At 49.7% G+C, this 21,200-nt stretch overlaps 3 protein-coding genes across 12 annotated transcripts in view; 1 reads left to right on the top strand and 2 right to left on the bottom strand.

The window, feature by feature from the left end:
- The window catches only part of SAXO4 (stabilizer of axonemal microtubules 4), a 41,207-nt gene extending 33,525 nt beyond the window's left edge, over positions 1-7,682 (bottom strand). For 4 of the 8 annotated variants that reach the window (XM_090032261.1, XM_090032260.1, XM_090032257.1 and 1 more), the window contains exon 1: positions 438-7,431. In XM_090032261.1, the coding sequence (XP_089888387.1) occupies positions 438-543 (106 nt within the window). In that variant the 5' untranslated portion in view covers positions 544-7,431. The other 4 variants (XM_090032263.1, XM_090032262.1, XM_090032258.1 and 1 more) reach the window with 4 other exon arrangements.
- On the bottom strand, positions 7,569-11,035 carry SDHAF2 (succinate dehydrogenase complex assembly factor 2). The gene is made up of 4 exons (XM_090032265.1): positions 10,903-11,035; positions 10,638-10,834; positions 8,275-8,384; positions 7,569-7,852 (listed from the first exon to the last, which is right to left on the bottom strand). Exons 1-4 carry the CDS (start codon positions 10,921-10,923, stop codon positions 7,722-7,724), a joined length of 459 nt encoding a protein of 152 aa, XP_089888391.1. The 5' UTR covers positions 10,924-11,035; the 3' UTR covers positions 7,569-7,721.
- The window catches only part of CPSF7 (cleavage and polyadenylation specific factor 7), a 29,806-nt gene continuing 19,606 nt past the window's right edge, over positions 11,001-21,200 (top strand). For 2 of the 3 annotated variants that reach the window (XM_090032255.1, XM_090032254.1), the window contains exons 1-5: positions 11,041-11,166; positions 11,489-11,591; positions 18,295-18,513; positions 19,301-19,404; positions 19,886-20,031. In XM_090032255.1, coding sequence (XP_089888381.1) covers positions 11,538-11,591; positions 18,295-18,513; positions 19,301-19,404; positions 19,886-20,031 — 523 coding nt within the window. In that variant the 5' untranslated portion in view covers positions 11,041-11,166; positions 11,489-11,537. Of the gene's footprint in view, positions 11,167-11,488; positions 11,592-18,294; positions 18,514-19,300; positions 19,405-19,885; positions 20,032-21,200 lie in introns of all 3 variants that reach the window. The other variant, XM_090032256.1, reaches the window with a different exon arrangement.

Below are 21,200 nucleotides of genomic sequence, written 5' to 3'. Positions count from 1 at the left end.
AGTGCCCTGGATCTGAAGGTTGGAGCAGACTATCAGACTCCTACTTTGGGTCCCAGAGGCAAAAGAACAGACAGGACTCATGCCAAAGGGCTGTGCCAGTTGCAAGGGCAGGGGTAGGACCAAGCCAATAGATGCTATGAAGGTGATTCAGGGCTTACTGGGTCACTGCTGGAGGCAGAGGGACTTAGCTAAGGAAATGGCCCTGCTCCTGGTCCCTAAGGTGTCTTGTGGGAGTGAAGTGCCATTAGATTGTTCCTTGGACACCTACATGAAGGATCCCTCCCCACACTAGGTTTGGGATAGCTCCACAGGGAGTCCTGGAGATTCAAGAGAGGATGTTCATATTACACACCAGGGTACCAGCATAGGTTTATTCTCTGTCACAGCCACACCAGCCACATGTCATGGAAGGCATGACTCCCCCCTGGGGCCCTTACCATAAGCCGTGCCATAGCTGGTGGCATAGAATTTCAGCGGGTCCATACTCCCTCCAGAGCTCGTCTTCACATAGGGGGAGACACTGCCCAGGGGTAGGCGTCCCATGGTGGGGGGAGCGATGGGTCTCTGGTGTGCAGGCTGCAGTGACAGAGACAGAGGACAATGTGCAGCTGAGCATAGGCACTGGCAAACAGGCTCCGCATACGGAAAGCTGTGCTTGGGTCAGCCCAGCTGCTTGTCTAGCATTTCCCTGGCAACAGAGCATGAGGTCATAACTCCAGCATTGTGATGTCAGAGCAGGGACAGGGAGAAAGTCCTGCTCTGAGCCCTGGAAGGTCAGCAAGCACAGGAACTGGCCCCAGACACATACCAGGGCATGCAGGCCCACAGAACCCCAGGGAAGCCAAACTTTCCAGAGGTCAGGAGGTCCCAGAGTCACAAAAGCACATGCCATAGCTCTAATTCTGCCAGGGCGGCTCTCCAGGAACTGCTGGGGTCCAGAAGTGATGGGAAACCCCTGAGAGCCCAATGGCTAAAATGCCACATGGAGCACTGATAAGTGGCCCTGCCTAGACACTTTTCCCTGGACCTCTACCTCTCCCCCTCTAAGCTTCCTCTGCTCCAGCTCCCAGTCTGTCACAGCCATCCTAGATCCCCTATCTCTTCTAGGCAAGCCTCTCTGAGTTTCTCCCCCACCCCCAACAGCTAAAGGCTCCCTGTGGCCCCCAACATAGACATCCCTGAACCTGATGCCCTTGAGAAAAGGGTTCCCACAGCAGGCCTCACTCCCCACCACCTACCCTTCCCAGGACTGGAGAATTTACTCCCTTGCAGGGTGGGTGCCAGCTGGCAGCTTTTCCTCTGTACGGAAAGGCTGCTCCAGCCTGGAAGAGTTCTGGGTATCTGCAAACAGCCTTCCTGTGGGGCAAAAAGGCCTTCTTCTCTTCTATCTTGACTAGATTTCTGGCCCAGCACAGCACAGATGTGCAGGGGGAGGGAGGGAGAAGGACTTGGTCCCCCACACAGATTCTTAAATACATCCCAATACAGAAGTGGTATTCATGGAGCATCTCAGCATGGGGGGGAGGGGGCGGGAGCATGGGTACGGGTACTGTGCTTGGACAGAGAAGGAGCACCCACAAACTCCAGAACCAGAGAAGGGACTGCTATGCCACCTCAGTCCTTCACCTCCCTGTCACCACAGAGAGACCCCAGGGGCTTTCTGCAAGGACGCAAACCCAACTCCCAGCCCTAGGGCAGAAAAGAGAAGGGGTAGTACTTTTTCAGGCCTCACCCCCAACCCAAGCCCCACCCACACATTCAAGTCACCAATCTGAAATCTGGCTATGTAGCAGTTCTCTACAGTTAGTGGTTGTAATACCAGTGTCTAAATACCTGGGTGTGTGCCAGCACTGTACCAACACAGAACAGAGATGATACCTGCCCTAAGTGGCTCACAGTCCTATCATCTTCTTTCTTATTAGCTGAAAATAGCAATGAAACAATATTGTCACCTGAATCATCATTAAGTTTCAGAGTCAATGATTTTAAAGGAAGGGTGACCTTCCCAGCTCTTGGAGACCACGTGTCTGGCAGTCTGGAGAGTCAGGCAGATGCTTGTGCATGGGCCACAGAAGAAATGTTTCTTACTGAAACTGAAGGGAGTTAGGGGTGGATCTGAATGAGGAAATTGCGGAGTGCAGCATGGAGGTACTGCTCCCAACCCCATGAACCTGGCTCCAACCCATGAGACTGAGGGAGAAGCTCCAGCTCTTCTTTCAGCTATGACAAGGAGATGTACAGAGGGCCACTGGACTGTTTGCCAGAGAGGGAAAGTCAGGGTTTTTGCCCCCCCAGGAAGCTGGCACTGCTGTGACAGCAGAGCAAGCATAGCTGGTCACCTCACAGGGCAGCTGCTCAGGTAGCCCTGGAAGATCCTAGTGCTCACTACTAGCATCACAGGGCATTTAGAGACATGCTTTGGCGGGGGACACTTTAGTGCAGATCCAATTAAAAGTGCCCAGTACATCACGTGTATCAGTGTCCCTGCACTGAAAAACAGCAGCGAGGGACTTTGAACTAAATAAAGCTTATTGAACCAGCTTTAAAGTGCCCCATGACTATTTTTCAGTGCAGGGACACTGATACGTGTGACACTGGAGTCTGCTGGATCGCAGTAAGTACCACACTCCAGACACAATTAATTGAGTCTTCTCTGATGCGTTGTAATTACAGTGTGTGGGAGCAGCCTCCCTGCACGTTTACAGGAGATCATGATTAGTCATTCCATTGATGCTGACTTTCAGTGCAGAAGCCATATTGCTGTGGAGTGGGGTTCAGTTCCCTAGGACAAGGCGTTCAGTCTGCAATTCTCAGGGAAAGCATGGGAAGCTCTACCAAAGCCCAGCTCCCCCCACCCCTGTGCTAAACAGTCTGAAACCCCAACCCACCCCTGGCTGCTCTTGGGCTCTGCCCCAGGCATGCTGCTTCCTTACCTCTCCTGGGAGATGCTCCTCCCGCTGGGCGACAGATGCAGTGACAAGAGGCCTGTGGCTGCTACAGAGGAACCTGCAGAAGCCAGGGCTGAGCAGAGGCTAGAAACCTGCTGGAGGAATGTGCAGGCCCGAACAATAGCCACATGCATCCTAGCAACAGAAGCATAGCAACCAGCAAGGAAAACAGGACAGCTTCCTACAGAAGTGGGGGAGGCCATGGCCAGAGGAAGGATCTTACAGCACTCTACAAGACCTTGGCAAGGGCTGGAGTCGCAAGGATTCCCAGCCTTGTACGCAGCCTGGATAGGACCCATGGTCACACATCTGCTGCCATCGTTTCCCATGAACTTGAGGAGCAGTGACAAGGAGAGGGGCCAGTGGGGCCCAGACCGCAGCAAGGGGGAGAGTACATTAGACAGGCCAAGCGAGGGGGGAGGATGAGCAGCCCAAGGAAACATGGCCAAGAGAGCACACTGTGGCTGTGCCAGTCTGCTATTCCCCAGCAAGCTGGGGCAGGTTTAAACTACCTCCTTCAGTATTTGGGAGGGCAGCGACACCCAGTGGTCAGTCCTGGATAGAACAGTTGACTGATAATAATCCTTTGACTCTAGTCCAGTGGTGCTCAATCTTTTGGCCCCACAGACCAAATGAGTGGTGCGGGGCCAGTCCACAGGCTGGACTAAGCCACACACACCAGGATCAGGCCCCGTGCTGTCTCTGCCAAGCTCTGCATGGCTGGATTGAGCACTACGCAACCTCAGTGGGCCCTTGTACACTCCAGCTGGGCCCCACACCACCCCTGCCTAGCTCTGGGATGTGAGCAGGCCCCATGTGCCAGGATGAGGCCCTGGCACTCCACACCACCCCCTGCATACCAGGATTGGTCTCCATGCTGACTCTGTGCACTGGAATCAGGCCCCAGATCCCACTGTGTGCCTGAGCTAGCATTTGGCTTGCAAGACTTTCTACAAGTCCAGAAATATGGCAGCAGGGAAGTGGCAATTGCTACTGCTGCCACCCCCTGCTGCCAAATATTTGGACCTGTGGGGAGCCCCAAATGACACAGCTCTGGAAGCCAAGCACCTGCTCTAGTCATGCTTTCCAGGGCCAGCAGATCTTCATGTTTGGGGGGCAGGGGGTAGATCATGGACTGTCTCCCATGAAGAGTAAGGAATTAGGGAGACACAGGGAGCCCTCTTCCCCCTGCCATTCCAGCTAGAGGTCTCTGCTTCCACCACCCTGCAAGGAAGATACTCAGACCCAGCAATCCAGAGCCATAGCATAGCCCTTCTATCTGTGGCCACTAAGGCCCTGGAAAGAGAAGGCCAACCCCTACTCCAGGGCTCCCAATTACATTCTTCCTGTGGGAAAAGAGGATAGGGGAAGGGAAAAACAGTGAGAGCAGTGAGAAAGGCAAGGCCTAGCCATCATGATAGAAGGAGGGTGGGAGAGTCAGCCAGGTCTGATGTCTCCTGGGGGAAAGGATCCCATATGGTATGGGGCATGGGGTAACTTGCCAGTCCTGGATGGTCAAGCACCATTGGCCTGACCATCAGAGAAACTGCAAAGCAGAGAAATTGTTGAGATATTAAGCCCATCACCCTCCTCATCCAACTTGTTCCTGTCAGCAGAGATGCAAACTGATCTCTAGGGCTAGGGACAGACATAAACCAGTTTAAGTGATCAGAAACTCGTTTAAACCTGTAACAGAGCAGATGTTCAGTGCACATAAACCAGTTTGAAAATGGCTGTAAGTGGTTTGAGATAAACCTGGTTGAATGTAGTATCAGACTTAACTGATTTGGGTCAAACTGTTTTATGCAATGTGGGTCCCAGACCCCTTCCTGGTTTAAGTTAAATCAGAGTTCCCCAGCATCCCACCATGCTGTCTGGGCTAGATGGGGCTCTCTGCTCCAGAGAGCTGGGCTGGCCCCTCCCCTCTGCTCCCTGGCTCCAGCTCCAGCTCCAGCAAAGAGCAGGTACAGCAGGGTCTGCCTGGCTTCCTCCTGCTCCCCCCTCCCTGTTCAAACAGGGATTCCCCTCTCCCTTCTGCCATACACAGACACCTCATTAGTTAGCATACCACATGCTGACTATGGTCCGTGTTGTGGGAGACAGGACAAAGGTAGACAGTACAGTGTTGGCTTAGTGCTTTTTGGAGCTAATCAACAGGTCAGCTGGTAATGTCTCTCCATTCCTTCCTTGGAAAAAGTTGTTTAAGAGCTTAAACTAATGAGAGAAGCTTTTGTTTTCTTAATGGGCTGATAAACACTGCGTTAAGGAGTGATAAACTCCGTGTTATATCTCAACTCCCTACTGTGCGGCTGGGGCTGGGGAGAAGGACCCCTCCCTAATCAGAGCTCCTGCCCAGGCCTGACCATGCCTTCCCCCCCTCACCTCAGCACTGTAGAAAGGGAGGGCTGCTCTGGTGCCCCTCAGATTCTAGCCTGACCCACTGCAGGCATGTACCAGCATTTCTTGAATGAAAAGGGAATGTCTATCCACCTCCAAATCAGTTCAAGCTCTGCGGTTAGACTAACCTGCAAAGATTGAATCAGTTCAGGCTCAGGCTTTTTGAATGTTTGTCCCTAGTCTAGCAGGAGTGGAGACCACAAAACTTACTCAACTGAAAGACGGGTCTTTGGAGAAAGGACTGCCTTCCTGTTCTGTGTTCATACAGGACAAAATTCAATGGGGTTCTGTGCCTAGACACACTGAAGCAGCCTAGAAATCCCCTGTTAAGCAACATGTAGCTGGTATATTGAAAACATAATGTATTTGCTCAAGTTGCATAGCACAGGGGATGGGATGGATCACTAACATCAGGTTGCTGCTTCCTGCATGAATTAAGTATTTTAAAAGAGTTGGCAGAAGACCAATAGGTGGTAAATACTCTTGCTGGTACAGCTTGGTCTCGTCTGGCTTGTGATGATGAGACTGATCGAAAGAGCAGCTAGAGCCACAGCACACATTAAGCTACACAGATTTTTGAGAGCCACCAGTGAGAAATGTGGCATGGTTGAAATGCTCAGAGATTCAGGATGAATTTCAATGAATGCCATGGGGCTACTCTTAAGTAGCTCTAACAGGGAAACATCATGCCTGAGGCTGATACTGTTGGGAAGTCCTTAAGGAAATGTAGCAAGAGGCAGGAAAACCAAGGACTTTCAACACAGAGGAACCTAGATAAAAAGGCAGCGGCTGTTGGCAAAGTGGCAGAACAGAATAATTAAGGAGCATAAATTAATCTGCCTGCTGAGATGCAAATAGGCAGGCAGAGCTGAAAGGGGCAGGGAACGACAGAATTCATCACAAAAAACTGCAAGGTTGAGCAGCCTCAGGCCAGGAATAGCACAAAGTCAGGAGCCTTTGTGAGTAGTATATGAAAGGGCAGACCCAGCTGCATCAGCAACCTGACATGCAGTCAGCAGATGCCTGCAGTCATCACACCCACTGGGTTCCCCACGCAGGACTGGCATGGCAGGGCACTCCTACAGTAAGAAGCCTCCAAGCATTGGCAGGGCCTGGGGTTCAGTAAGCAGGCTTCATCTTTCCTTGTCAGTGCTGCAAAAGGACACTAGAGGGTGCTCTACTGCTAGCTGAGCTATCAAGGCCCACCTGGTGGTGAATGATCCCATGGCATTCGCTGGAAAAGCAGAGCCATGAATCTTGCTGTCGCAGGCAAGTTCCGGTCTCCATTAATCACAGCCTGCTAATATTCTCTCCGGTGTTTCAATTAGACCTGGCACATAGCTACTGTTAAATAGCAGTGCCTCATCCCAGAGGTGACTGTATTCAGTTATGGGTGAATTAAAGCAGTACTGTTAATTGAACAGTACACTTCAGGATCTTCTTTTCCCTGAGCAGTTCTTGATGAAGGCGGCAAGTCTGGTGCATGGCCTGTGAGCCAGCTGGGGCACCTGCTCCATAGGAACAATGGAATCACAGGCGTAAATTTAACGCCTCTGTCTTAGACCCACCCATGATGGTATTTCCAGTAGGCAAGACAACATGCCAAACTGGAGTCTACCCAGCATAAAACAGCCAACCACCTCACACAGCAACGTGTCATGGCTTTGATGATGAGTACTCAGAGGCACCATTTGACATTTCATCTGACAAAGTATTCCCCCTTGTACCCTGGTACCATGCTGGTGCAGTGCTAGCAGACAGAACGCTCCCTTCCGAGTCAAATTTCTCCCCTTCTGGTACTTCAGACTCTTATTATCGCATTGCAATTGAAAGCCTTTCCTAATATGACTCAGCATTTTACCTCTACCCACAGCCCTCTGCATGATGCCCTTTGGACTATTTGTTGGCAGACACAGTCATTGGGGGTGGTAGCTTCTCTCCTTCCTACTTTCAAACCTCCCAGTCAGAGTATGCAAAAATACACTATACTCCCTATAGTGGAAGGATGCACAAGGAATGGCGAAAATGCTGCAGCCATGAGCGAGGTTCCCAGACACACAAAGAGGCATTCTGCAATGGGTCAGAACATGGTTATACCAATGCTTGTGGTACTGTTGCCTCAAGGGGTGGTATACACCATTCAGATACATGCAACCATTGCTGGGTTGGACTGCAGCACTACACCATGGTGGAACCAACCCATTCATAAATTCAAATGTCAAGGAGAGTGTTCAACTCTTTATTCAGTGGGGCGCAACCACTGAGTGGAGGATTCCATGTTGAGGGACATCAGCAGTGCAGATTTCCAAAGAAGTCCAGAGCCTCAGCCTCTACTTCCAGGGCTGAAAAGAAGGTCCTGGAGACAACAGGGTGCCTTCACTGGGGTGGCTCGAAGAGGTACTCCAGGTCTGGCTGACGCAGCCTCTGCTCTCTGTTCTTGTTCTTTGTGAATTCTTTCAACATCGCCATCACATCATTCTGAAACACCTCTGGGGTAGGCTTTGCTTCTGCAAGGAGAATGTCCTTAGGCTCACATCTTTGCCCATGCATTGTGCTGAGCCCTAATCCACCCCAGAGATGACAGCCCTGATTTTACTGTCTTTCTAAAACCTAGTTCACTAAATGCTGTGGGACCCACTAGCTCAAAGCAGATATCTGCTCTTCCTAATCCGAGCTCAGCTCTTGGTTACAGGAGGGTGCAGGCCCCCACAGCCCACATGAAAGGGATCAACTGGCAATTAGCATAAGCCTGGAAGTGTGAGGGTTGGGAGCCCCTGCCATTCTTTCAGTGTGACAGTCACTGCCACAGCTATTCCAGTCCATGAGCTCAGTGGAGCTCATGCATGCCCATTACCACAGAGGGCTTCCTGCTCTATGTCACCATGGGAGATGGAGCCTCTATCTAGATTGTGCTAGGCTGAAGCTGTACCTGTCGCCCAGTAGTAGATATCCCAGTCATTGCTGGGCTCATTGATTAGACGGTCATAGAGGTTCAGCTGTTGCTCAGTCATGCGGTGCAGATTCTCCTTTGCAAAGAGGCTATGACCAAGAGACAGAGAGGAGCTGAGAATTATTAGGAACAGAAAAAGTTCCAGACCAGATCAGACCTGGTGACCCTCTAGCATACTGGCTCTGCAAACAGCAGCCACCACATAATGCAAAAATAGACAAAAGAAACCCCAGAGTAGGGAGGTATGAAAGTACCCACCCCACAACTCATTAGGTCTCTCTACTAGTTGTGGATTAGCTGAAGTCCTGAAGCATGAGATTTATTGTCTCTGTCCAGATTCTTCAGTCATCCACCCAGGTAACTGTGGACCTGCTTGGTACACACATTAACACCTGACACCTCCTGGCATCTAGCTATGTTCTTGGCATTTAAAACTTCCTGATACAGTGAGTTCTACCAGCTCATTATATGCTGGGTGGAAACACCTACAGCTCCTTGAATAGGGTGTGAATTTGCTTTCAGCTTCATTTCATGCCCCTTTGCTATAGGGGGCAGAGAGCAGTGAGGTACCTTGTTGCACTTCTTTTGGCCACTTATTTCATTGACTCTCTCTGGATTTTACAATTCATTTCAAAGCTTGGGTGACAGTTGAATCATTCTTGTTTTCCCTCTAAGTCTTGTTACCTCACTCTTACTGGCACTGAACTTCCCCTGCTGTCAAGCTGCTCACTCGTCTCGCTCGGCCAAGCACTACTGAAGTTCCACTCAGCCTTCCCTAGTTTGACTACCCTCCACCAGGACTCTCTGCGGTGGCAACTTTTATTGGACCAACTGCATAGTTAGCAGAAACCACAGACGAGCTTTCAGGTAAACGGTGCCTTCTGTGGGCCCGAGAAAGACCTTGCTGCCCTTTTCTTGGATGCCTGTTATTTCACAAACTCCTATGTCCCCTTTTTTGGCCTGATTCCTAGGAACGGGAATCTCTGCTTTTCTTCCATAGTGGTGATTGTCAACCTTTTCAGGCTGAAGGACCCCCTTGATAGGTTCACAGACATACTCACTGACATGCACATACAGACACAGAGACACACATACAAATACAGGTGAGTGCACATACGCATATACAGACTCGGGGTGGGGGGGGGGAAGGCTTGATGCCAGCTCTTAGCTTTCACTCAGTTTTTTGCCTACAGGAAAATACTAGAGTGATTCTTCTGTTGCAAAGAACTCAGAAAAATCAAAACAGGTCAGAGTGTTTTTAACACCACGGATTCCTATTTGAAATCTCTGGGCTTATTGTGTGAAACATGTCTGCACGCCTAACAGTGCTAAAACTGACAGCACCCTGGTTTGAGAATCACTGTTTAAGAGTTTCTTCCTCCCCCAACCCTTCTCACTGCTCTACTCCAGAGGAAGGCCACTTTGTACCTGAAGGCTTGCCTAAGACATATAGAGGGGCTGATAAAATGTATCATTCCAGAAAACCTTTCACATACTTCCTCACTCATCAGGGCTACATCATCAACCCTCTAACCCGGCATAAATTCAATAACTCAGTACTGCTGGGCAGTTTTACACCCTCCAGCTCCAGAATAAACCCATCAGAGTCTGAGACCTGGAGCCCTTGGGTTCCTGGCACTCTGCGGGAAGTGGGGTGCCCAGGGGAGACCAAACCCGACACCAGAGTCTGTGTGTATGTGCACGCCTCTGTCTCTGTGCATGTCTGTCTGCCTGTGAGAAACTGTGTGTATGTGCATGTCTCTGCAGCTCTGTGTTTAGGTGCACATCTGGGTGAGCTTCTGTATCCAGAGCCATCCTCAGGGGTGCATGAGGCCGGGGCATATCAGCCTGTGCGGGGCTGGGCGGGTGGCAGCAAGTCACCGGAGCATGAAGCCAGCAGCATGCGGTAGCTGTGATGGAGCTGGTGGCGCGTGGCAGCCACAGCAGGGCCTGTAAAGCACTGTCCATGGGGGCCAGGGTGGTTGCCTCAATTCGCCCCTGCTAGGGACGGCCCCGCCTGTATCAGCATCTGTGTCTGTGGGCATCTGTGTTTTTGTGCCTGTGTGTGTATGTGTGCGCTTGTGTCTGCACATCTGTGTGTGTATCCATCTGTCTGTCTGTGCCTCTGCATGCACACACATCTCTCTCTGCATGCCTGTGCACCTGCCTGCATATGCTTCTGTGTCCACGTGTGTGAGCACATCTGTCTGTGCGCCTGTACTTTGCATGCACATCCCTGCATATCTCCGGGGGCGCTTGCGCACGCTTCTGTCTGCGCGTGTGCCTGAGGCCGGGGGGGGGGGGGGCGTAATCCGGGTGTGTGCGCGCCCATCACTGCGCACCTGAGCAGCAGACAGTTCTCCAGCATGCCGCGCTTGCGGCTCTCGTACAGCAGCCGGGCGCGCTTCGTGTCCAGCGGCTCGTGGGGACGCGCCCTCCAGGGCGGCAGCGGCATCTCCAGCACGTCCCGCCCGGAGCCGCTTCGGGCCTGGGCCGCCAGCAACATCGGGGCGGCCCTGCGGAGGCACAGGCAGGGCAACTGCCCGGTGGGGAGGTTATGAGTATGAGCCCGAGCCAACCTGGGGACCCCCAGAGCCCCCGCCTCACCTGTCTCAACGCCGCCGCCATCACGCCACTCCTGCCCTCCCGCAATCTATGACCGGCCGTTCTAGCCAGATCGCTCCGCCCAGACTCTATGGTGCCGCTACCAGCTGCCCCACTCCGCCCCGCCCTGCCCCGCGGGCGGGCCGGAAGGGGCGGGCCGTGGCGGCGGAAGGGGCGGGACGTGGCGGCGCTGGCTGTGGCGGTGAGAGCGGTTCGCGCGCTTCAGGCCTATTCGGGACGCGGCCTGCCCCCCTACTGTCCCCCTCGGTAACGGGGCCGGCTGCAGCCGCGGCCGCCTGCCCCCTTTCCGCGCGCCCCAAACGCGGGGTCTGGGTCATGCGAGGCGCCCCGAGGCCGTGCCCAGCGCGCGGGGCTGGTGGGGGGGGGGCGGGGACGGCTGTGCGCATGCGCGGCGGGGGGAGGGGAGGAGGGAGCCGCGAACCCCCTGGGGGGGCTGCGCGGGCGAGGTGGGGGAGGGGATGCGGGAGTGGTGGGGGTACTGGGGGACGTTGGTTTTGGGGGGGTGGGGGACGTGGCCCTGGCAGCGCCAGAGACTGACAGGCAGTTTCTTCCATTCCCCCCCGGGCAGTGACCTCTCTGCCTCCTGCTCCCCCACCCCGGCTCCGGCGCCCGGAAATATGTCGGAGGGGGTAGATCTGATTGACATCTACGCTGACGAAGAGTTCAACCAGGTAAGCGGAGCAGGACCCTGAGCGGGGCCCTGTCGGGAGTCTGGCAGCCAGGGGACAGGGGGGAGGAAGCCATGCTGAGCCCTACAGCAGGCAGGCAGACAAGGGGGCTCTTCTGCCAGCACAGGACCAAATTATCTGCTAGCATTTTCTCAGGTGTGAAGGTGGAGGTCTAGGAACAGCGTTAGTTTGCTGCAAGTCTTGACCAACGACCTCTAGGAAGCCTCTTAATGCAGGTTTTGCTTGTGGTGTTATATGGCAGGGAGGGGGGCAGCGTTGAGAGGTGGTAGGAGGAAGAGATTCGCGATGCCCCTGTCCAAAGCATTTGCAGAGCCCGGGTGATTTGAGAAACAGATTATCCTGCTTTGCAGAACAGGAGGGAAACGACATTTGGGTAAAGAGACAGGCAGCAAAAAGTAGGAGAGACGTGTATTGAGCAACCATAACATGCCTGTGTGGGTTGTAGGCATGTAAACACAGGACCTTCCTGGGCTGCCTTGGAGCAACTGGGATTCCTGAAACTTCACAGGTGGTTACCCACTTAGATACCTTTCAGTTAACTGGCTATGAGCAGAGAGGTGGCCATACTATGGGAAAGTCTCCTCGTAAGCAGACAGCTGAGAGTCTATCCTGGATTTACTAGTGTGCGCGTGAATAATGGGGGGAAATTTGAACAAGTGATGGAGAGCGGCAAAAAATGCAGGGGAGGAAGGAGGGTAGCTGAACACAACAGTGCAAGCGTATTGGAGTACAAGGAAGCAGATTTTGCAGAGTTGAGAAGTCTAGATACATGGATACAAGCATGGCTCTTTGAAGGTAAAGATGCTATGTAAATACAAAATCAGAGGCTGGAAGAAGGAAGATTGGAGGTTTGGTTGTTGCAACAAATTGGGCTTGCTTTCAAAAAGCAAAACATGAGGAACATAAAGTTGCCAGTTTTGCATTGAGGGTAATAAATTTGCTGTCCCAGAAAGGCAATGGGTTATCAAATGAGAACATGCTTTAGGGTTTTTTGGGGAAATTAACAGCTGCAAAAAGTATGGTGTCAAGGGGAATGTGAGAAGTTTTTCAACTGTCTGGGAAGAAATGGAAGTGCTCTTTGGATGAATTAAATGAGAACAAACTTAAGGCTGGTTATAAAAATTGCTAAAATACTGAACTTGAGCCATGTACCATTAGTATGGTTGCATTCCCACACAGAAATTGGTTTCAACGTAAAAAAAAAAATTCCTCCTTGGATACATTTATAGGGCATTGCCTGCAGCACTGGAAACATCCCACAATGTAGCAGATCCCCTGCAAGGCTCACTTGATCTTATGCTTTAATGTGACAGAATGGTATTCTGTGTTGTGCCCACTGAACTATATCAGCTCAGAAATACTCTCTAATTTGCATGCGTCCTTGCAATTGGCTTTTAACAAACAAAATCAAGACAATGCATATGACAGGAAAGTATTAAACCTGTTGCAGGTATTATCAAAACATGGTATCCTACAGATTTGGGTGGGAAACTTAATGAGTCATTGGGAATTTTTTTGAAAGGCCACTGGAGAAATACCAACAAGCTGAAGGAAAATAAGCATGGTACTGATCAGGGAAGGAAAAAAATGTGACCTTGGCAGTTAAGTTTGGAAAGTCCGGCAGTTCTTAATTTTTAAAAAACAGAATCTGTTTATCTCTCAGAAGATAGCAGAGATATGGACATTTGGCTTGCTGGGTTATAAAGGAACAGTCATACCCCCCCATGTTTAATAACAGCTATCATGGTCTTAAAACCTTCTTATGCTGTAATATTAACCCAGGTTAGCTTGACGGTGAGAATTTTCATATGGCTTCAAAAGTGGCTGGAAAGAAATTAACCAGGAAAGGTAATAAAATGCACGGTATTGAGTTGCAAGGGATGCATCTCTTGGGATACTGAAGGAATTGATGTTGGGTCTGATCTTGCTCAGCTCTTCCATAATTTTCTGTAGCTAGACAGTGGCAGTAATTACAGATCCTACCTTGAAAGGAAGGACAGAAATGCTGAAGCCCTGTGGGATTAAGTATAAGCAAAAGGTGAGAACTGGTGCTGAAAACAAATCCCTAATAAATTGGTGGGGGTTCTCCAACAGACAGTGTACAGAGTTGAGGAGTAGAGATGATCATTAAGTTGCAAGAAGCAAGATTTGTTTGATCAATATATTTTACTGGAAGAAAGATTAGACAAGCTTTTGGGCACAAAATGACAAAAATAAATAGAAATGATAAGTGCATAAAAGAGGTTATCAGAAGAGGTTTTGCACATCACGGCTGCAATAAAACTGCAATAGCATGGCCACAATAACATTACGTTAAGTTCCATTTTCTATAGCTTCTTGCATGACCAGGCTATAACACTTCATTTTCAGTGGGAGTAAGAAATTTGGAAAACAGTTATGTGGGGTGAGAGTAGCTTATGACAGCATAAGCAGGGGTCTGTTACCCTTCAGCTGGATCCCTGTCCTTTGGCAGAACACCATTTTTGCTTTATGATTCCTGAAACATCTTAGAATAGCATCTAAATGTTCTACAGAAATTGTTCAAATGCAAAATAATTTCTGTGTCATGAAGTGGATGGATTTGTGCATTTTTTTTTATTGCAGTATACACTTCCTTTAGCCCTTAATCCATGAATGATCAAAGCAACCTGTTGAGAAACTGTGGCATTTGTGTTGCAGAGGAGAACTGGCAAATAGGCAATGCAGAAAACATATTGTTGCCATGCATTGCAGGTTGGTGTGTGCTGTAAAGTGCTCTCTTTGTTCCTGTCAAGCAAGGTGCAAGTGGACTGCCCAGCATGTGAAAAGACTGGACTTTTCAAGGGGAAGAGGATACTAGGGTCATTACATCGCAGGGTGGCAGAGGGGGCAGGTGGAAAATAAACCCAGGGAAGATCTCCATGACCAGAATCCAGGCTGCAGAACGGTTTCCATTTTAACCTCTTTTGTATTTAATTACTTCAGTATTTTGAAATTCACCATTCAAGATAAAATTTCCAGGCCTGGTCTTTCACCAAATGTGATTGGTGAGGTACCTGCTAAAAATGAGTGCCAGAATACTTTCCCAGTTAAATTTTGGGTAAGGTTTTCTGCTCCATACTGCTGCAGTGACCCAAGGATAGAAAATGGAAACTTGGTATAGAAGTGGCCCTCATCAGTGAGAAGGGGTTTGTGGAACCAAATACAGATTACTTCTTGTCATGACCATTCAAAGGTTATATTTTGTTCCTCTAGTGCAAGGCTTACTGAGTGCTGTCCTGGATACACAATTTCCTCATCTTCAAGAAAAGCATAGGCTGAAGTTCTCAAATGCCCAGAATGTTTAAATATACTGTATGGAATTGCATGGAAGTTGTGTTAGTTTGTGGTCTGTCTACAAATCTTAGCTGTAGGGTACAACATGCAGCACTTACATTACTCCCTGCATGTCTTGATAGGTCCTCCAGAGATGGTGTGGAAGTTGTCTTCTCTCTAAGATGTCTGCAGAAGAGACAGAGCTCTTGCTAGCAGAAGGCTAGCATTGGAGAGGCAGACACGGGATAATGAGCCAACTATGGCCTTTCAGAAGGCACCTGCCAAAGCATAGCTGTTCCGTGCAACCTTCATTGTGGCATTTCCTAATTTAATACTACTTGCTGTGGAACCTGGGCACTTCATTGTCTCCTGGAATTATATGCACCTTGCCATTTTTTCTTACAGTTTTGGGTCCATGGTACTTAGTTTGGAGCTGGGACTGTCTTGTTTTTTGAACAGTGCCTGGCACGCAAGGGTCCTGGTTTGTGCCTGAGGCTCCTAAATGTTATTGTAATACAAATGCTAGTGGAACAATTTATAGTAATGGGTAATCCTCTGCATATGTTACATTCCAGGAAAGTCAGTCTGAAAAATATCCAGTAAACAGTACTCAACATACACCCCAGCTTAAATATAGCATTGGGAAATTGGGAATTTGAAGGCAGATCTAGGTCAATCACATTTGCAGCTAAGGAGCTTCCTAATTAACTGGCTCATCTCTAGAATTGGTCTGGGAAAGGTGTGGTGTGACACATCAAAGCCCAGGTGGTAGAGAAGACTATCCAAGTCAGTGACAAGAAACTGGCCTGTATTGGCAACAGAAACAAGCTGACAGGATGCTGCACTTGCATATCTGATACTGTAGGAAGAGAATTATTTGGCAAGGCCAGAGTTGGAGAATTAGCATACAATCCTGTGTTGTAATTACATGTGAAAGAAGGCAGAGCTGATCTGGTGTGTCCTTTCACTAACCCTTTGTGCCTTTATAAAGGTGGTTGTTCCCTACCTTAGAAATAACCACTTCTGTCCCTCCCTGTTTTTTGGGGAGAACTTTGAAGGTGGACCCATGAAATGATAGTGTTCTCATTTTTGGCATTAAATGGAACACAGTACTACGCGGTTAATTGATATGAAGGGGGAAGAGCTTCAAGGGCAGGCAAAGGGTTAAGCACACACTCTCCTCTGTATATCTGATTCTCTCTCTCTGTGTGGATGAGATAAGCCAAGAAGCAGAGGCAGCTCTCTGGTAAGACGGTGGCTCTGTTCCTGGATGCTTGCTACAATCCTGCTCTTATCACCGGGAGACTTTGATCTCCTTGCTTTACAAATTATGCTAATGCTTAGTTGTAGAGGCCTTGGGGTTTGACTTGGATGGAGAAGCTCAGCACAGAGGTCAGCTGAACTCAGCGCAAATGCAAATGAAAGGGAGTTCTGTCCTCTGGGAGGAGTAGCCAATTTTGTCTTGGATTCCACAGCCAGGGGAACATAGTAAGTGTGAGGTGCAGGCCATCTTCTCAGGGAGGAAGGGAAGCAAGGGATGTCAGTATAATCTTGTACTGTTTTTACAGAAGCATCCCTTTTCAAGGCAGAGGTGTGATGGTAGGGTGTTGTTTTAAATGCTGTGTTTTGCTATGGGCACTTCATTATTGAAAAGAGCAGTTTGTTGAGGGGGTACTTCAGAAGGCAGCTGGAGGGGCTGGCCTGTGTGGAAAAATTAAAACGTTGCTTTGGTGGGCTGAGGCCCTCTATCTCTGGAGCTGTCCACATGGCAACTTGGCAAAGTGGTTAACAGAATGTGAACAGCTTTGCAGGTAGACAAGGATGTGGCACTGATTCATGTTACAGAAGCAGTTGCAATTGGGGTGAGTGGAGTGGGATCTGAGCAGAAACATTTTAGACCAGATATCCAGAAAACAGTCCAAGTGCACAGAGACGTTTATGAAACATGGTCCTCAGATAGTTCCTAGAGACTCTTCAAATGAGACTGGACCCAGCCCTAGGAAAAATGTGTAGGGGATGTTCCTAGAGTAGTTCCTAAAAACAAACTAAGATACATCTTATCCTGGACTTCCATGATCAGTAGCTCAGACTGGGATCCACCAAATGAATCAGATCCTTGCACAACTGAAATCATTGGCATTAATGTCATGCCCTCAGGATGCATTTCGTCCTTTGCCAAAGGAACTGGAGTCTCCCACAGATCTCTTTCAGCTGATGCCAGGCCTGTGGCCTGTACTGGATTTACACTTCTGCTTCCATTGCTACAGTGCAGGAACAAAGGTACGCTTGATGAATTAAGAAAATTAAAAGGACAATAGCACTTGTAGCAGTAGTAGTTGAGATGAAACAATAAAATAAGGCTTGAAAGCGTAAGACAGAAGAGCATTGGGTGGAGTCAGGGGGAGGTTGTATTGAAAACCGCATAGCCCATGAGTTTGGATCACCGAAGTTAAGCAGGCTAAGCCTCAGTAGAAGGCCTTAAAGGAAGCCAAGTGCTCAAGTACTGCAGTAGGGGACATACTTTTCTCTGATTCTGGATTCAGCAGTTACAGTGATGTGCTTGTGGGATCAAAACCCAGCCCTGGCAACTCATGGTTGTAGTTGCCTTACGTTTCAGAAGAGCAGGAGCATTAGCCATGATTCCTTGACCAAGTTCTGCTCTGCCTTTGGGAATTTCCCCTATCATTTTGTTTGGACACAGCGTTCTTTAGTTCTGTCCTAAACTGCTGTCTTGTTCCTGACCCAGAACAAGTCGCATTTCCTTCCAGAAACAAACAGGCATTTACTGCTGACCCTTGTGGAGCCACCCCTACAGGGAACTATTCAGTTCTGCCTCTGGCCCTGACAGAGACACCGCCTCTGGTCCAGCTGTAGAGGTGATGTGGAGATGACTGGAGCCCAACTGGATTTATAAGCTGCTGTCAACGAACAACAAAAATCCTCTCCTGATTTGTAATCGAGTTCATTATTTGAAGTGTGTAGAATGCTGTGATGTGCAAGGGGCTTGGCAGATGTATCGGAAAACTAGGGTTGTCCCAAGCTGTTCAGATGACGGGGTCATAATGCGAAGTGGGGATTTGGAAGATGCTGAGAGCCCTGGCAGGATGTTGGAATGTCCTCCTCAGGGCCTAGTACTGTTCCCTCCCTTTGGCTTCAGAGGGAAGAGTTTCTCATGAGGCTCAATCTGGGAGGAGAAGAGAACAGCTCTTCCTATGTCATGGTCAGCTGAATGTTTAATTTGTATGACAGCAAATTAGAGCTGCGTGGGCAGGGCAGCCCTCTGGTACGCTGGACCATCCCTGGCCGTGGGTATGGCTGACTGTTGCTGAGCTGGCCCAGTGGGTTCTTTTGTGGCTCCTGGAAGAGCTTACTGGTCTCTTGCATCTCCCAGGACTCCGAGTTCAGTAATGCCGACCAGATGGACCTCTATGACGATGTGCTAGCAGCGAGCTCGCAGCCACCTGAAACCCGTACCAGCAGCTCAGAGCCACCGGTGGAGATTCGTCAGGAGCAATCTCCCAAGCCCAACAACAAGGCACCTGCCATCCTGTATACCTACAGCGGGCTGCGTAACAAGCGAGCTGCTGTCTACGTAGGCAGCTTCTCCTGGGTGAGTTGGGGACACTGATTCCAGCATGGGGTGCCGGGCAGAGGGAGGACACTTCTAGAATGCTTCCTGGGCTGCTGTCTTAGCTTTCAAGAAAATCAGATCAAGCTTGGTGAGATGGAATGAAACTGAAACCCTAACCATGTGGGGCCTGACTAGAAATCACATCCAGTGTACTTAGTGCTTAGGATCTAGTCCAGGGAAAAAGCAAATAACATGTCTGATAGCCTTGCGTTGTTATATGGTGTGTGTCTTAGCCTTCTGTAGAGCAGGTACATAAGCCACTGACCCGTTCGAGGCTAAACATTCCTTGGTGGTATTTCCAGCAGAGGGGCCAAGGATTGATAGTTCTAGACACTAAGCTGTGTCTGCTACCCACCCTGTCAGGTCCTTCTAGCTGAAGGTTGAGGCATGTTAGGTGGTGTCTGGAGAAACGTTGCTTTGGTGGGCTGAGGCCCTCTATCTCTGGAGCTGTCCACATGGTACTTTTTCCCAGACCTTATCATGGTAGTTTACAGATGCCTTCCTAGGGCTTTTGCAGTCTCACAGGCAGAAAGTTAGGGTGTTCATCTGTGTATCTCCTTTTCTCCCTTTGAGCACGTGTGGTGTATAGAAGTGCTGCCCCATATTGAAAGGCTTTTAAGATAGTCCTAGTAGAGCTTGAAGAGGGAGGGCCTTGATGTGTTTGAATGATAAGGCTGAAACGTGAATTGTGGACACAGACATCCCCCCTCTCCCTTGCCAATCAGGCCTTTTCTGATACTGTATTTTATTGCCTATTCTTACTCAGTGGACAACTGACCAGCAGCTGATCCAGATTATCCGTTCAGTTGGAGTCTACGACGTGGTAGAGCTGAAATTTGCAGAAAATCGAGCCAATGGCCAATCCAAAGGGTGAGAACTGCAGTAGGAAGTCCAAGGGCCTTCATCCCAATGGCTTGGTCCATAGAGCAAGTACTGCAAGGGGAAACTGTGGGGCTTTTGCTAGCAATGATTTGTCCCTGGGATTGCAGGGTTTACCCTATCTACCCTGTTAGTTAGCCATGCACTATTTGTCAGGATGCTGCCTGCTGGTGTCTGGAGGTGCCTGTGGGAGTCTAGCTGAGCCGAACAGGTCTAAGGAAGAAGTGATAGCTGATGGGGATACAGGTGGCTGGTGCTCAGCATGTGGAGGTTACTTCAGTTGTTAGCAAGGGATGAAGGTTGATGCTGTTTGCTGCCTGAGCATGGCAGCGGGTGTAGACAGAACCCCTATCCCCACTCCCCAATGGTAAATAGATTGCCTCACAAATGGTGGGATCCCTGACTCTGGGATGGGGATATCACACCACAGTGCAGTCAGGAATCTCCTTTCATACTGTGGCTCTCCCCTCAGGTATGCAGAGGTGGTAGTTGCCTCTGAGAATTCAGTCCACAAGCTCCTGGAGCTGCTACCTGGTAAAATTCTCAATGGGGACAAGGTGGAGGTGAGGCTAGCCACCCGGCAGAACCTGTCGCAGTTCGAGGCACAGGCACGGAAACGTAAGTTGAGGCAGGTGCGCCTCTCGGTGTGGGAGGGGTTGCTGGGTGTGCAAGGAAGGGAGACTCCCATTGGGCCCTGGAGATCCGGAGCAGAGCTTAATCAGTCTAAACCAAACCCTTGGGGTGGGAGGGTGAATTCTCCAGAGTCTGAGTGTTTTTCCAATTGCTGCTGAGTCTGACCAGATCCTGACCCGAGTCTTTATGATCCCCTTTTAGGTGCTCATACACTGCGAAGATCCCTCGTAGCCTCCTCCTCCTCCTCTCCAAACTGAATGGGCTTAAGCTCTTCAGCCTATCATCATAGCTAAGACCCTCCATATCTATTAGTAGCTCTTCTCTGGATCTTCTCCAGAATTTGTACATCCCTGCGGAGGTAAGGTGCCCAACACTGGATGCAGTGCTCCAGCTGGGGCCTCACCCTGGGCCTTGTACAATGGCCTTAGGTGGTCTCTCTTCTTCAGTCTGTATTGATCGGACAGCCTGGCCTAGTGCCAGGGGGTGCTGTGTAGCTGGAGGGATCATCTTTCCAAGGACACTTGTGATAAAAAGCTGACCACCTGTGGTCCTTGTAGATCTCATGGCACATTGAATAAGAGAGCAATTGTTACCCCCAAGTGCCTGGCCAAAATCTACTGGAGTAATGATGTCCTGTCTTCAGACTCCCCTTGCAGTTTTCTGCTGGATGCCAAAATCTCAATTTCCTGTTCTGAGCTGTTAGTTAATGGCATTGTGCACTATCAGACCTCTATCATATTCCACCCTAGAGGTAGCTGCTTTTTGGTGGAGAGTGTTAGCTTTACTTATGTCCCTTACTTCATGTGGGTATTGTGAGGCCTTAAGTTTTGTCTGCACTGGGGACTGGCCTGACCTGTTACTGTGCTGATAAAAAAAAAAACAGTATTGATGACTAATACTGTGTGCCGATGCAGCTTGTGCCTGCTTGAAACCAGGCTGAGCTGCTCCAATGATGGCAGTTCAGAGCGGTTTACCTTGCATATGCTTCAGCTGGGCAAAACAGCTATTATAGGCCAGGTTTCTGGTGCAGACAAAGCCCTAGTGACCCCCCAGCACTTTGATTCTGTGCTGGAAGGGGCTGAAGAAGGGAAAGTTTCTTTGATGCAGCGTAACCTCCTTTTGTCTTGATCCTAAAGCGTCCTTAGATATAGCTT

The sequence above is a fragment of the Crocodylus siamensis genome, chromosome 2 (genome assembly GCF_052110815.1).
Source record: "Crocodylus siamensis isolate JL-2025a chromosome 2, ASM5211081v1, whole genome shotgun sequence".
NCBI classification, from domain to species: Eukaryota; Metazoa; Chordata; order Crocodylia; family Crocodylidae; genus Crocodylus; species Crocodylus siamensis.
Note: the sequence above shows the minus strand (reverse complement) of the source record. Positions and strands in the feature narration are given on the sequence as shown.